Genomic DNA, 14,431 nt, shown 5'->3' on the forward strand with positions numbered 1-14,431 from the left:
TAATTGTTGAGATGTCCTGCCACAGTGTTTTAAGAGCTGGCATCAGACGTGCAGTAAGTGGACACAAACTGCTGTTCCCTTGACCTAGTGTCCTCTAGAGAGAGCGTGGCGTCAGTGGAGGACCAAAATGCGAGACTCATTAGCCAATGAACAGCCAGGAATGGGTCTCGCGCTACTTTTGCATGCTAAAATAAAGCTGATAATGTACAATTTGATTCAAGGGGGGGAAAAACCTTTCAGAGTACAACACAAACTGTCTATTTTGCTGCAACTCGACAGTGCTGCTTAATCCAGGACCTTACTTCCTGGGACTCTCGAGAGTAAAAAAAATGGTCCATTGGAGTGAATGGAGATGTCGGGACTCTTCTATCTACACGGCTCTGCCTTGACCTACGTTGCTCCTGTGTGACATCATCAAGCTGAGACGGGTCCCGGCTGTGGGACAGGGACAGGTGGATGATGTGGCCGTCCGGACCCAGCACCAGGCTGCCCAGCGGCCCGCCCCCCTGCAGCTCTGAACACACACACACACGCACACACACATGCACACATGCACGCACGCACACACACTCACGCACACACCAGTGAGATAAGAGTCAAGGTTCCACCTGTTCTCACTCCTCAGGTACTGATGATGGGTGAGGACACCTTGGCATTACTTTTGAACCCCTTTCCCCTCACGTTTAGATGCTACGAGACTGTCGCCAAATGTTCCTCCACCACAAATTGAATTACAGCCTAAAGGTGGATACGGTTACATTTAGGCTAACCTCGCGTCACCAGGCTCTTCTCGGCCAGGCTCTCCGTTTACAAGGGATTTTGTCACTCTGCCTATTTCCTGTCTAGAGCCCGCCCTAGACAGGAAACAAGCAGCGGAAATAGCTCGTTCACTTGAGAATCAGACACAAAGAATAAGAAAATAAAACGGCAAACAACTAGCCTCAACGCGAGACTCATCAGTCATTAACAAAAGATGGACGTACCGAACAAAGTTTTTTAAGAAGTTCTTGTAGAAACATTGCGGATTCACAATATCACATATTTTAAGCCAATACAGAAGCTTTACTTTTCAAACAAATGGCCAGTTTTATACCTTTATTTATACAGGGGGAGTCTCACTGAGAGCAATGCTCTCTTTTTCAGGAGTGCCCTGTTCACATTCACACCTGGAAGCTGCCCAGTACAACCACAGTCTGATCTGTGGCCACTGAGCAGCTCCACTGGAGCGGTTGGGGTTTAAGGGCCTTGCTCAAGGGCACCTCGGTGGTGGTAATGAGGGAGGGGCAAGCGCTGCCATTTCACTTTCCCCACCCAGATTTATCCTGCCGGTCCCGGGGATTGAACCAACGACCTTCCGGTCACAAGCTCGCTTCTCTAACCATTGGGCCACCACTGCCCAATGGTTGATGGAATAGTTATACTTGTCTGTCCCGTGTTATCGATAATGGCGGATCAAGTACAACAGTTGAAGCATCTCTGCTTCACCAATCTAATCTCATCATGACATAGGCTATATTTTTCTATCCAATGCGTGTAGAACATTCTTTTCACTTTGATCTTGCTATAGTGTAGCGTATTTACATGCTTGCAGTATTTAAACTGCAGTTAGATTGGTTTGAGAAGCATAATAATATGGAATAATAGCCTATATATGGAGACAGACAGACGGGGATGAAAGGGAGGGGGGGACCAGAGCGCTTGGCTTTTCTGGCTTTACTGGATCGCTCCGTGGAATTGGAGCTTAACACGTTCACTGTCGACGAGTTAACTCGTCAAAAAAAAAAAAAAAAAAATTTGACGGTGGGACGTGGATCAAACCCTTTTACATCTCCTATAAAAATATGGGAGCTATTGAATGCGTATAACCTATTTTACCGACCCACTAAGTGGCGACAGTGCTCTCCAGACTAGAGAAAGCCGAGCAAAAACAGCAGGAAAAAGCGTGAGGAAATCATTCTCATAAAAATGGTTTGGCGAAAACGATTTCGCGCTGGGAGCTGGCGCACAACGGTGGGGGATTCCAAAAATAGACTCTGGGTGCCACACACTTTGAAACACGCAGCAGAAATCCCAGAATCGCACGCAGCTTCATCCCAGCTCACAACCCAAACCCCAGAAACGAACGAGCCCGATCCAGACTCGCCCGACGATCGGCCGCCAGGCAGCACAGACAGGCAGCAGAGACTCGCTTGTGACACATGCTGCAGAGCCACCAGAGACACACCCACGGAGGGAGGAGTTTGAAGGAGAGGGGGGTGGGGGTGCTGTTATGGAGGAAATTACTGTTCAGAACTATTGTTTAGATGTCTGATGTCTCACTGATGCCAAAAATAAATGGTTAAAGTGACTGTTCTGCCTGTTCTATCGAATTTCACAAAAATGCATTTTTCTCAGCTTTCCTTCTCAGACGCTGAAACCATGCTGTATTCAACTGCTAATGCCTACATAACAGAACATGATAAAAACTAACTCTTTTAGACAGAGAAAGCACACATTCTATTAGTTCTTTTGAGATATTTTGTGTTCACAAAGTCCTAGCAGAAAATAATCCTCGGCTCTTGAAAGATGAGCCAGAATCCTCAAAAAAACCCTTGGCAGAAGCTACCTACTGTATTGGAAAAACTGTTGGCAGTGAATGTGTTAAAAGGCAAGCTTGTGACTCGTTTACTGCACTTCTCCAATGAGCAGACTGTGAATACTTTTACGCTTAAAAGGCGTGGTTGTAATGCTTAAGGCTTCGTGTAGCGCCGATACCAAAATATGGAGTGGGCTGGTCCACGCCCACTAATCTGCGCTGCGCTGGGCGCTGGGCGCAGTTTATAGGCCGATGCAACGATAGAACCCATATATATTTTGTGATGCCATGTCTGTTTGTTTGCTCGACTTTATTCCAGTGGGTTATTCGCGCTGGAAATGTACTTCCATATTATCACAAGAAAAGCGCCACTGATTCGCCAGATACTGTACACGCCTACTGTCTGGATAGGCAAGCACAAAGATCGACAGATAGGACCGGCAAAGATAAACAATGCACCGTCCGGGACATAGCAAACAGTTTGGACAGGAGGGGTGTAAATGAAGCAACTCAGTAGTTGTTGAAGTACGAAAAGCAAACATAAGAAAAAAAGTTTATATATTTTTATCGAATCAAAATTGTATACCCCTCCCCTGGACTCAAATTAAACAGAGTGTACCCTCCCTCAGACTAAATTTAAAACAGGATGACCCTCCCCTATTTTCCTCCAGTGGACCTTTCCCTAAATAACGAACCCTAAGTAATATAATGACAGCTTATCATTTAATAAAGCACGGTTAAGACGAACTCCACTTACACTTGCAATGCTGCTATCCTCCTGGCTGTGTAGTCCTGCTTTGGGGCGGGCGGAGAGGTGATCAGATTGCAATCAGATTGCAATCTGATCACCCAAAACGCATGCTAACGCCAGGTGTAAATTAAATCAGGCTCATGTGGTCAAGCACTATCCGAACAGAAAATGCATGTTAGTGACAGGTGTATGGCCTCAAAGTGTACGGGCCAATCAGGGGACCTGCCTCGTAGTTGACGTCGTAACATTTTAGTTCAGTTTGCTGTGCATGAGAAAGAAACACACTTCAACTTGAACTGGAGCTTCACCTCTCAGCTGCAGAGGCAGAACGCCCCTCACCAGTCCTCTGCTGATGTCACCGGAGTCCCAGGCAAACTGGAGGTCAGGTAGTCTGTGCTGTAAGCAGGCCAGAGAGCTCTGCCTGCCCGGTCCTCTCGTCCCTAAAACACAACCCAACACTCCTACTGGAGGAGGCTCTGAGGAGAGGAGAGGAGAGCACAAATGAATTAAAAGAACTTGAATAAGACCAAAAACTCCACCTAGATCAGGGTGTCTACTATACGAAGTTATTATGTTAAAAGAAATATATGCATTTCTCACTTTTCTTAGTGAAATATTGAATTGTTCTCATCCTTGCTGCCTCTGATAATCAAATTAAATTACCGTTTTTTTTTCTTTTTCTTTTGGTTAGCTAGAATGCAGTGATGGTGGTTGCGAGTATTTTATTCCTGTTGCTATAGACACAGGCTTAATCTCCTGGGCTTGTCTGCACACCCCATACTACTTCTTATGCATTTGCACTTCAATGCCATGTTTTTTTATTATCAATTATATTATTTTAGTATTATGCACTTTAATGCACTGGTTACATTATTACCATGCACTTTAATGCATCACACTTTATTAATACTATTTTTTATTGGTAGTTCTTTTTTATCTACCTTGATTGTCTCTGCAATATGCACTTTATTGCATTATCAGTGCATTATTGCACAATGTTGTCAGTGCCTTGTAGGGGCAATGTACTTTTCCATTTTTGGCTCAAACCTGTTCACTCCCGTAGCTACTGCAGCTATCATGTTTATTATGATCTGTGATGTCGTCTGATGTTGTTTTTCTGTCTACTGTGTTGTTGATGCCTGCTGCAAATCTAATTTCCTTCGGAATATCAATAAAACTGAACTGAACTGAACTGAGTATGCGGTCAGGAATCCTTTGGCCTATAATTCACCTTCACCATTGTCACGAGATCAGCACGGGGTTGCAGCGACTTGGAGATGCAGTTCTCTTTTCAGCCACCAGAAATAGCAAATATTCAGTTCTGCTGGCTGTAGCTGCTATACACTTGTATTGCTCGATGCCTGTGATGCGATTAAATGTGTTTCACAGCAGTAGGGGTTTGATCGGCATCGGTTTTCAAAATGTACCTTCTTCTAGACATTCGTCACTATTTTGTGATGTTTTGGTGTTATTTCTTTGATTATGATGACTATCAACTGCATCATGTTTGCATTTCAGAATGGATTTCTAGTTGAAAATATTCAGACATCAGACCCCGCCCTCTTTTTGAACCATAATCAAACATCATTGTAATGGGCAAACTTCTATAGCCCACATTAATGCATGATAATAACAGCATACCGCTGTGTGAAATTCAAAAACGCAAAATTCTTGCTGTTTATTCTTTTCTTTTACTTTGTGTTTTTGTATTTTAATTATTGTGTGTCTTGTAATGTATATTTCGTCTTGGACCCCATAGCTGTCGTGTAGGCGGCAGCTAATGGGTATCCGTTTATTAAACATATAAACAAATACAGCAGGACTGCATAGCGCAGCAGTTAAGGTGTGTGTGTGTGTGTGTGTGTGTGTGTGTGTGGGGCCCCTAGTTGTGAGATTGCTGGTTAAAATCCTGCTGAATGTTTTTGTCATATCTTTGCCTTATCTATCCGTATAGCAACTTACAGTATCATCTTGAATAGGTAAACACATGTTAAATACTTTATAAATGAGACCAAATAAATGCATGTAGGCGGGGTAACAGGCTGTTGTCTTTTATTTCCTCTCATCAGGAAAACAATACAGTTCTATTCACAGTGAGTGTACACAAAAGTGCCTTTTAAACATACAATCTGGATCATGTCAGGCTAGATAGAGCAGGATATTTTCAGGTTTTGCCTTGCTAAACATGAGGGGTCTTTGTTAAGAAACAACTGGATATGAGCCGCGCGGTAGCATGTATCGAAAACAAGAAATGTGATAGGAAACAGCTTTAGCGAATTTGTAACCAAACCAGGGATTCCGCTAGACATTTTCCCAGACGGCCAGTGCAGCCGGTAATGTTCCAAAATTCCGGTCCTATCGTATATTTACCGGCCACTATGTTTCCTAAATAAACGTTTTGAATCCATTTATTTCTCTATAGTCCATTCTTTATAACCTCTATAGTCGTAGTCGATCTTATTTATTCCAGTGTTGTCATTAAGAGGCCGATTTCGCAGCAAGAATATTTAATTGGTCGGCACGTCGTTCTCGGTAAAGGAGGACGCTTTCGTTATTGAAACAGACAACATGCATGCATGCTCCTACTGTAGCCTATCTATCTGCATTTGCAGAAACTCATGAACCCATATCTTCTGGACATTGCCTTGATGAAATAACAACGTAGCGTTAGCTAACAGTAATAAGTGCGACAGCGCACAACTTGAATCCCCAGCAATAGGCTAGGCACCATAATCTCTCCCACTACACACCTGGCACCTGTGCAGCAGCTCTCCTGCACTGGTTCTCGGCTCCCATGTGGCTTTATTTGTGGTAAGCATTTTGATTCATCTCCTCATCATATGAACCAAGCGCGAGCCATTGATTGATTGATTGATTGATTCGCCCGAGTAGGTAAAAAGGCTTTTTACCTCCGCTAAATTGACAGCCTACGTCGGGTCGCTTTCGCTTTTGACGGCGGCAGGCACGCTTCTGGTTCTTTCCTGCCGTCTTGCTTGCCTGAAGCAGGCTACTTGTCGTTGCACGATCTCGATTAAAAAAAGGACTGGCCTAGCAAGGGATGTCTGTTTTGACATTTCAGTTTCCTCCTGTGTGTTTCCTCACAGCGGGTCCAGCGCTGGCCGGCGGGACTGATGCTGCTTGTGTGGCTTTTAAACGGCGCTCTACACTAACGAAAACGTCTGCTATATTTTTATTTTTCACCAACACTCAACAGGGGCGGAAAAACTAGTGATAAACTGCGGATAATGACCTGCCACTGTTTAACTGCAGCTCCTTTTGCGCTAATCCGGATCTTACACCGGTGGCCGAGGTGAATAAGATACGGACTCGCGGGAGTGCGCGTAGGCCGGCTAATTGTTGTTTAACATGCAGGCCAACCGGCTAGGAGCGGGTTATAATACGGATTCCACTGCATGTTAAGAAGTGGCTAAAGTGTGAGCAAAACGAAACCCCACAAAATTATATTGTGAAATTCTGTGTCTCATCAATAAATCATGAAAAGAGTGAATTTGTTGCCAGTTCCGCAAGAACTTATATGATCTTAAATAGAGCAGCGCAGAGATGATGTATTTTTGTAAGCTTACCCTGAAGGCCCCGTGCTGCCGGTTCATATGGGGAAAACACAATAGGATTTTTCAATGGGAATTTTGGTTAAATGCATGAAATAAGGTCTGTGGTTAAAAAAAGTGTATGAAACAGAGGTTGTGTTCAGCAAGATAATCTTCACAAATGAGGAATACCACTGTATGACGTATATCGTGTTTTTTAGGCGATTTTCAGAAAATGCTTCAAAAGTCATAAAAGTGGACCTCATTTGTGAAGATGATCTTGCTGGACAGAACGAAGGAGATTATACTCGAGTAACTCGACCCAAAGAAAATTGGCTGGAGTACTGGCTGATTTGCATGAAACAAACAACAATGTACTGCATTCATGAATCAATATTCAGACAAGAAGAGGAAATTAATTGCACAAAGTATTAATTGAATTTAGTCATCAAGATTCAGACACTTTATATTAAGTAATAGTCACGGTTATTTAGTCATGGTTCCCACACATTTCCATGGATACAATTTCAAAACTCGCTCAAACATTGTCTGCGGATGTGTACGCCGTGGAGTTTTAACTGTGAAATGATTTCCTAGTGTCTGGAGGATTACAGAAATCGGTCCATGTATGTATTTGATATCGCTCACTGATGACATCATCACCGGCAACCTGGCCACTTTCGTCGGTGACGACATCATGAGTGATGCCCCACGAGCAATTGTGATGTAATCAGTGATGATGTTATCACTGATGATGCCATCAATCACTGATTATCGGTGTGACAACTTCCGTGAGGACAAAGCACTGTATAACATCCTCAGTGACATGGAAAGAAAGAAAGAAAGAAAGTTTCTTTCTTTCTTTCTTTCTTTGGGGGGGGGGAAGCCCGGCATATATGACTTCCCAGTCAGCTGCTAATAGTTACAGCTACAAACAGTTGTGAATTCACAATAGCTGCGACCAGATGTGCACACATTTTTCTGGACCGACTGACCAAAATACAGAGCATATAGAGCTGCTGGTCGTAGCTAATGGTTGGAAGTCCCAGATCCAGATCATCACCAAAATCTAAATCAACTGATCCTCGGACCGAGAGAGATCTTCCAGATTCTAGAAAAATGGTTTAGAACTGAGATAGCTTACTAATTACATGTTTTTCCTTACATGGCTGGTGTGACTTTATCTGGGGACCATGTGTTTTCACACTTCCATGGTGTTTATATAGTATGATATAATAATATATAATTAATATATAGTACGCCGAAGTCAACGCAAAGAAATCTCGATCTTGTGACGATAACGTTATCTGACCTGGCTAACAGTGGATACTCGCTTGCTTGCTGTGTACCGAGCTCAAAGTAGTAGGCTACGTTCTTTATTTTACCCCCTGCACTGTCCGCTACAAAAACAACTCTCTTCTTCATGACGTTCTTTCGTATTTGCCGCCGTGACCGCCGGAAGTGTTAACACGACCCGGAAGAATTTGGCCCTTCCCCGCCGCGTCTGAACATAAGGTGAATACCGTATGGAGAATGACAGAAGGCATTGTGTATCTTGGTTGTATGTGTGGGCGATATGGTAAATGGGCGGAAGTTGGCGTATGTATCCCTTTACGCCATACATGGGCAAATTACGGCCCGCGGGCGCCACCTGTGTGGCCCGCCATGAAATTGCAAAAAATTTTTTTTTTTTTTTTTTTTTTTTTTTTTTTTTTTACACACTGCACCTGAACGCAACATGCAAGATACCCGCTGAATAAATGTCCAAATGTTCATGTCATTCTGGCCAATACTCCACTTCTGTTATAGCATTCAGTCTGGAATATGGAATATCTTTCAATAATCTTTATGACTAAAAGGCTACATTGAATTAGAAATTTAAATAATTAACTCATTGGTTTTGGATTTATTTAGCTTCAAGACTGCATTTTTGTTTGTGTGACCCTCAACACAGGCTTTGATTATCCCGGGCCACTTACTGATACTTATGCTTAAATTAACCCACTCATATTCTGATTTATTTCAAGAAAAACATTTTGGCTAGTGGAAATTCTAATTGGCTGGTAACTTTCAAATCTAGCAGCCATATTGCCAGGTGGTCAAAAAACTTAATTTCAAGCCCTGAGAGCAGGTGGTGACATAGGAGTGAGTGAGAAAAGGATGAAATATTGGTGGTTAAGACTGAATAATGACATCACAACTGTTAATTTAAAATGAGTTATTCCTCTAAACGTGGCTTCAAATGCACCAAATCTTTCACGCTGGCCCCGTTCGGCACTCAGCAAAACCTGGTAGCGAATACATTTTTTGTGGCCCTCTCTATCATCAAAGTTACCCATCCATGGGTTACGGCATGACAATATTTGTTCGGCCCCCGGCAACAATCTGGGTTTCTCATGTGGCCCCCCATGAAAAATAATTGCCCACCCCTGCTTTACGCGGTGGCTGGAGCTCATGGGGTGCTGACAGGCAATCCTCTGAGGCTGTGGAGGGCTGCGTGGATCCTGAAGTGCAGTTTGGATTCCATGGAGTATTTCTTGTAGTTGATCTTTGCGTTCTCTATGAATCTGGTGGCCTTGGTGAAGTCTCCCTGCTGTTTATACAGCAGACCCAACTCGTACAGGGTGAACGGAATCAAGTAGTGGTCATATCTGATCCGACGCTCACTGGACAGGACCTGTGCGAAGCAGACCTCAGCCTGCCATAACCTGCCCAGATGTTTCAGACAGACACCCTTCAACATCTGGACCAGACAGCTGTCATCTGGATGAAACTCTGACGGGTTGGGCTCATTGCGGAGCTGCTCCTCTGCCGTCTCTATGGTAACCAGCATTGCCTCGGTTTTGTCGGCTCTCTTCCCCACGATGGTGAAACCGTTCCACACATACATAGTTTCCATTGCGGGTATGACCAGCCGGACAGGGTTAGCAGCATTGTAGCGTCTGGACTTCCTCACTGCAAACTTCTCGTTGGGGATGGACTTCCCCGCCAGGCGCTGCTTCAGCCCCTCCACCTGCTTGAAGAGCTTGACAATGTTCTCCCCCGTCTTCTCCACCTCCTCCTCTGACATCATACTGAGGATGGCTGCTTTCTGGTACACATAGATAGCCATGGACCAGCGGCTCTCCTTGCACATCAGGTCGGCGTAGCGGTAGGCCTGGGGCCAGTCCTGCTGGTAGGTGTGGTTCCACATCAGCTCCCAGTAACACAGGTGATGGATCTGCTTCCACTCCTGCTGGCTGCAGATACACTCCTCATACCTGGCCTGGGCCTGCTCAAAGTTTCCACGCAGTGTGGCAATTCGAGCGGAGTAGAAGAGAATGATGGAACCGTTGGTGTATTTCTGTTGGTAGGGCTCCAGCAGAGCCTCCGCCTCCACTAGGTTCCCCTCTCCAGTTCCCAGTATGATTGAAACGTATGTGTGGTAGAAAAGCAGCGTCAGAGCACTGATGATCGACCTTAGACCACCATTGGCTGCTCCCTCTCTCAACTGAGACAAACCAAACTCCCTGTTTCCTGAGAATCCAATAAACTCCAACAATCTCAAAATCCTCTGAGGGAGGAGAGACAGCATCAGGTTGAAGGCTCCAATGCCCAGCTTGACCCCGCCCTCAAACTGTCTGAACAAAGCAGACTGTCCTTCCAGATCTTGAGTGACCTTCAGCATATTCTGGCAAACCTTGTAGCTCTGGTAGCTGGTCCGGATGTTGATGCCTCCACTGATGAAGCTGATCATATTCTCATCCTGTACAAAGGTCAGAATGGCTTTCTGCAGCAGACACTCAGCGTAGCAGATCTCTGCATGCCTCTCTTCTTCTTGGAGGTTGGACTGCTTGAAGACGAGACTGGATAGAGATCCGACCACAGAGTTCCTCTTCCTGAACCTCTGACAGGTGTGTAGGGCATCCTTGATGGTTGCCATGGCGGCCTGGATGTCTCTGTGCTCGAAGGTCATGGTGGCCTTCATCACCAGGATGCTGCTGTACCCCAATGCATGGTACATACTGTCCCTCCACCATGGTTTGAGAAGGTCCAGGGCGTCAGAGAAATTGTTGTTGAGGACCAAATTGAGAGCACACTGAGCCTCCTGGATGGCTGTCTGCAGGTCCATCTGACGCGCCACAGGTGTCTGGTCGTATGCATCTTCAAAGCAGTCCTCTTCCTCGGTGGACACTCCTTTGCTTACGTGGGACATGGTGGGTGTCCTCCCTTATGTCTGCGCTATTATAGTAGTATACTTTGTTTTAGCTTTGTTCAAGTGACATCACTCGTGCAGCCTGTGTGTGCGTGTGTGTGTGTCATAAGTTGTCTGTGATGTTAGCAATGTGAGCATCTTGAGCAATTTGAGCAATGACATCACTCACTGATGTCACTTGGGGTGAGCATGCTCAGTTGAGCAATTGTGCACGAATGATGTCGCAATGTCAAATCATTCAGACAATTCAAGCAGGGTGTGTGTGTGTGTGTGTGTGTGTGTGTGTGTGTGTGTGTGTGGCAGCATCACTGATAACTAGAGCTGGGTATTGGTTCAAATTTCAAGAATCGATTCGATTCCGATTCACAAGGTTGCGAATCGATTAATTTCGATTCGATTCGATTCGATTCGATTCCGATTCGATCAATTTTCAATATTGATTTGGTTAGTGATACCAAAACGTGGTTTTTGAGCTGTACCCTGAATTACATGACTGTCCAGTTATGTAAAAAAAAAAAAAAAAAAAAAATGTAATTAAAAAAAAAATCGATCTCTGGACATATGAATCGATAATCGAGGATTAAAATGAAAATCGATAAAAAATCGGAGAATCGATTTTTTGAACCCAGCCCTACTGATAACATCATCACTGATCACATCACTCACTGATGATGTCACTTTGTCTATGGCATCATCAGTGTCTGTCATTAATCACTGATAACATCACAATTGCTCGAGTGACATCACTGACGGTCTAGCCTGTGACATCAATGATGATGTTGCAATGTCTATCACTGATGTCTCAATATGACATCATCAGTGGGTAATCAGTCACCACTGCCCACCACTCGAGGGTAATGACGATGACATCATCGCTCTGGCCACCACTCTACGATTGTGGAGCATCAGTGGGTATGACATCATCACTGGGTATGACATCGTCAGTCAGGACTGACCATCCCTCAACAATGATGACAATGACCACCACTTGATAATACAATCAATACAGCATGGCTGCAGGAGGGAAGAGAAGCCACAAATGAAGCAGAATTGAGACATCAGGTCTGATCTCGACATCTCGATTGTATTCAGTCGCAGAAAATGTGCACAAAAAACAGAACTAGCCATGGCGGGAACAAGGCCAACAACAATCCTAGGTCTGTCCCAGGTCAGTTCAGGACTTTTACAGCATGCTCAGGAGAATATGTTCTCAACAAATACACTGGCTGCCTTAAGAGATCTTGGGGCTGTAGCTCAGTGGTAGAGCATGTGGGGCTGTAGCTCAGTGGTAGAGCACGTGGGGCTGTAGCTCAGTGGTAGAGCATGTGCAAGGTCCTGGGTTCATTCTCCAGCATCTCCACTTCTTCAAGCGTTAAAGAACCCACCCTGCTGACTGGACAGTAGGGCTGTCACTTTTTCCCAAAGTAAAGTTCGAACGAACTTTAATTGCCCGCAAAATGTTCGAATATATTCGAAGTTTTTTGATTTAAAAAAAATAAAATAAAAATCGAACAGGTCAATTATACATTCGAACATGCCCTCCTCCCCCACATTCGAAGTTAAATTCGAATTTCGAATAAAAAGTGACAGCCCTACTGGACAGAACAGGTTCCATCTCAAAAACTGCAAATGTGTACGTGAGGAAAACACACCTCTTACTAAATAAATACATTTTAGAAATCCCAGATCCAAATCATCACCAAAATCTCATCAAGTGATCCTTGGAGAGAGAGAGAGATCTGTCCACCAGATTCCATACAAATAGTTAAGGACTTAGTTTTTTGAGATAGCTTGCTAACAGAGAGACAGACAGACAGACAGCCAGACATACATAAATAAATAAAAACCTTCCAAAAAATAGATGAGTATAAAGGAGAGAGAATGGATTTCAATAAATGACCATGAGCAAAGAGTGGGGTTGTAGCTCAGTGGTAGAGCGTGTGCTTTGCATGTACAAGGTCCTGGGTTTGAACCCCAGCTTCTCCACCTCTCTTTACAATCACGGAAGAGCGTTCTACTCCATTTCTTCCTCGCTGTTGCACCAAAGATGCACCGTGTATCCATCAGGGACCTTGTTGGAAATTAGTCTTCACACTTTTACATGTTTATTATCCTTTGGATTTTGTTGTCTTTTATATCCATAATAAAATCAATCAATCAATCAATCAATCATACCTATCTTCCTCAGTTGATGCGGTCAGACAACATCCATCCCGCCTAGCTGCAGGAGCGAAGAGTAGCCAGCCACAAGTGGAGCAGAGTTGACACAAGTCCGACAACAATCAAGTCAGTTCAGGTCGTCTACAGCATGTAAAGATGCTCAGGAGAAGACATGTTTTCAACAAATACGCTGGCTGCTTTAAGAGGCCATGGGGATGTAGCTCAGTGGCTGTATGATAACTGGGAGTGGAGGACGCTGTCATCTACCTGACCAACCGCGCCTACGCCCACCTTGACAACCCGGCCAGCACTGTGAGAGTCATGTTCTTCGACTACTGGGTGAGAAGCTGACGACGATGCGGGTGGATGCCCCCCTGGTGGCCTGGATTGTGGACTACCTGTCGGGCAGACCACAGTATGTGCGCCTGCAGAACTGTGTGTCAGACAGAGTGGTCAGCAATACGGGAGCACCACAGGGGACGGTCTTCTCTCCCTTCTTCTTCACCATCTACACCACGGACTTCACCTACCAGACAGAGTCTTGCCACCTTCAGAAGTTCTCTGACGACTCTGCGATAGTGGGATGTATCAAATATGGCGACGACGATGAGTATCGGGATGTGGTGGCCAACTTTGTCACATAGTGTGAGCAGAACCACCTGCAGCTCAACGTGTCAAAGACAAAGGAGCTGGTGGTGGACCTGAGGAGGGTCAAGGCTCCGGTGACCCCTGTTTCAATCCACGGGGTCAGTGTTGACATAGTGGAGGATTACAAGTACCTTGGAGTGTACATTGACAATAAACTAGACTGGGCTAAGAACTCTGATGCACTCTACAAGGAGGAGCAGAGCCGTCTCTACTTTCTGAGACGGCTGAGGTCCTTCAACGTCTGCCGGACCATGCTGAGGATGTTCTATGAGTCGGTAGTGGCTAGTGCCTTCCTTTATGCTATTGTGTGCTGGGGCAGCAGGCTGAAGGCAGCGGACGCCAACAGACTCAACAAACTGATCCGTAAGGCCAGGGACATTGTGGGGATGGATCTGGGCTCTCTGACTGCGGTGTCAGAGAAGAGAACGTTGTCCAGGCTACGCTCCATCATGAGCAACGACTCGCACCCACTCCACTGCGTGCTAGTCAAACATAGGAGTACATTCAGTGAGAGACTGATTCCACCTAGATGCAAGACGGAGAGGCACAGGAAA

At 44.9% G+C, this 14,431-nt stretch overlaps 1 protein-coding gene across 1 annotated transcript; it reads right to left on the reverse strand.

The window, feature by feature from the left end:
* Positions 1 to 9,326: 9,326 nt before the first annotated feature.
* Positions 9,327 to 11,069, reverse strand: ttc39b (tetratricopeptide repeat domain 39B; the record flags this gene model as incomplete). The annotated part of the gene is made up of 1 exon (XM_083638916.1): positions 9,327 to 11,069. The coding sequence occupies one exon, from the start codon at positions 11,067 to 11,069 to the stop codon at positions 9,327 to 9,329; it is 1,743 nt and encodes a 580-aa protein (XP_083495042.1).
* Positions 11,070 to 14,431: the final 3,362 nt, after the last annotated feature.

Source organism: Poromitra crassiceps (genome assembly GCF_964638095.1).
Source record: "Poromitra crassiceps genome assembly, chromosome: 6".
In the NCBI taxonomy this organism is placed as follows: domain Eukaryota; kingdom Metazoa; phylum Chordata; class Actinopteri; order Beryciformes; family Melamphaidae; genus Poromitra; species Poromitra crassiceps.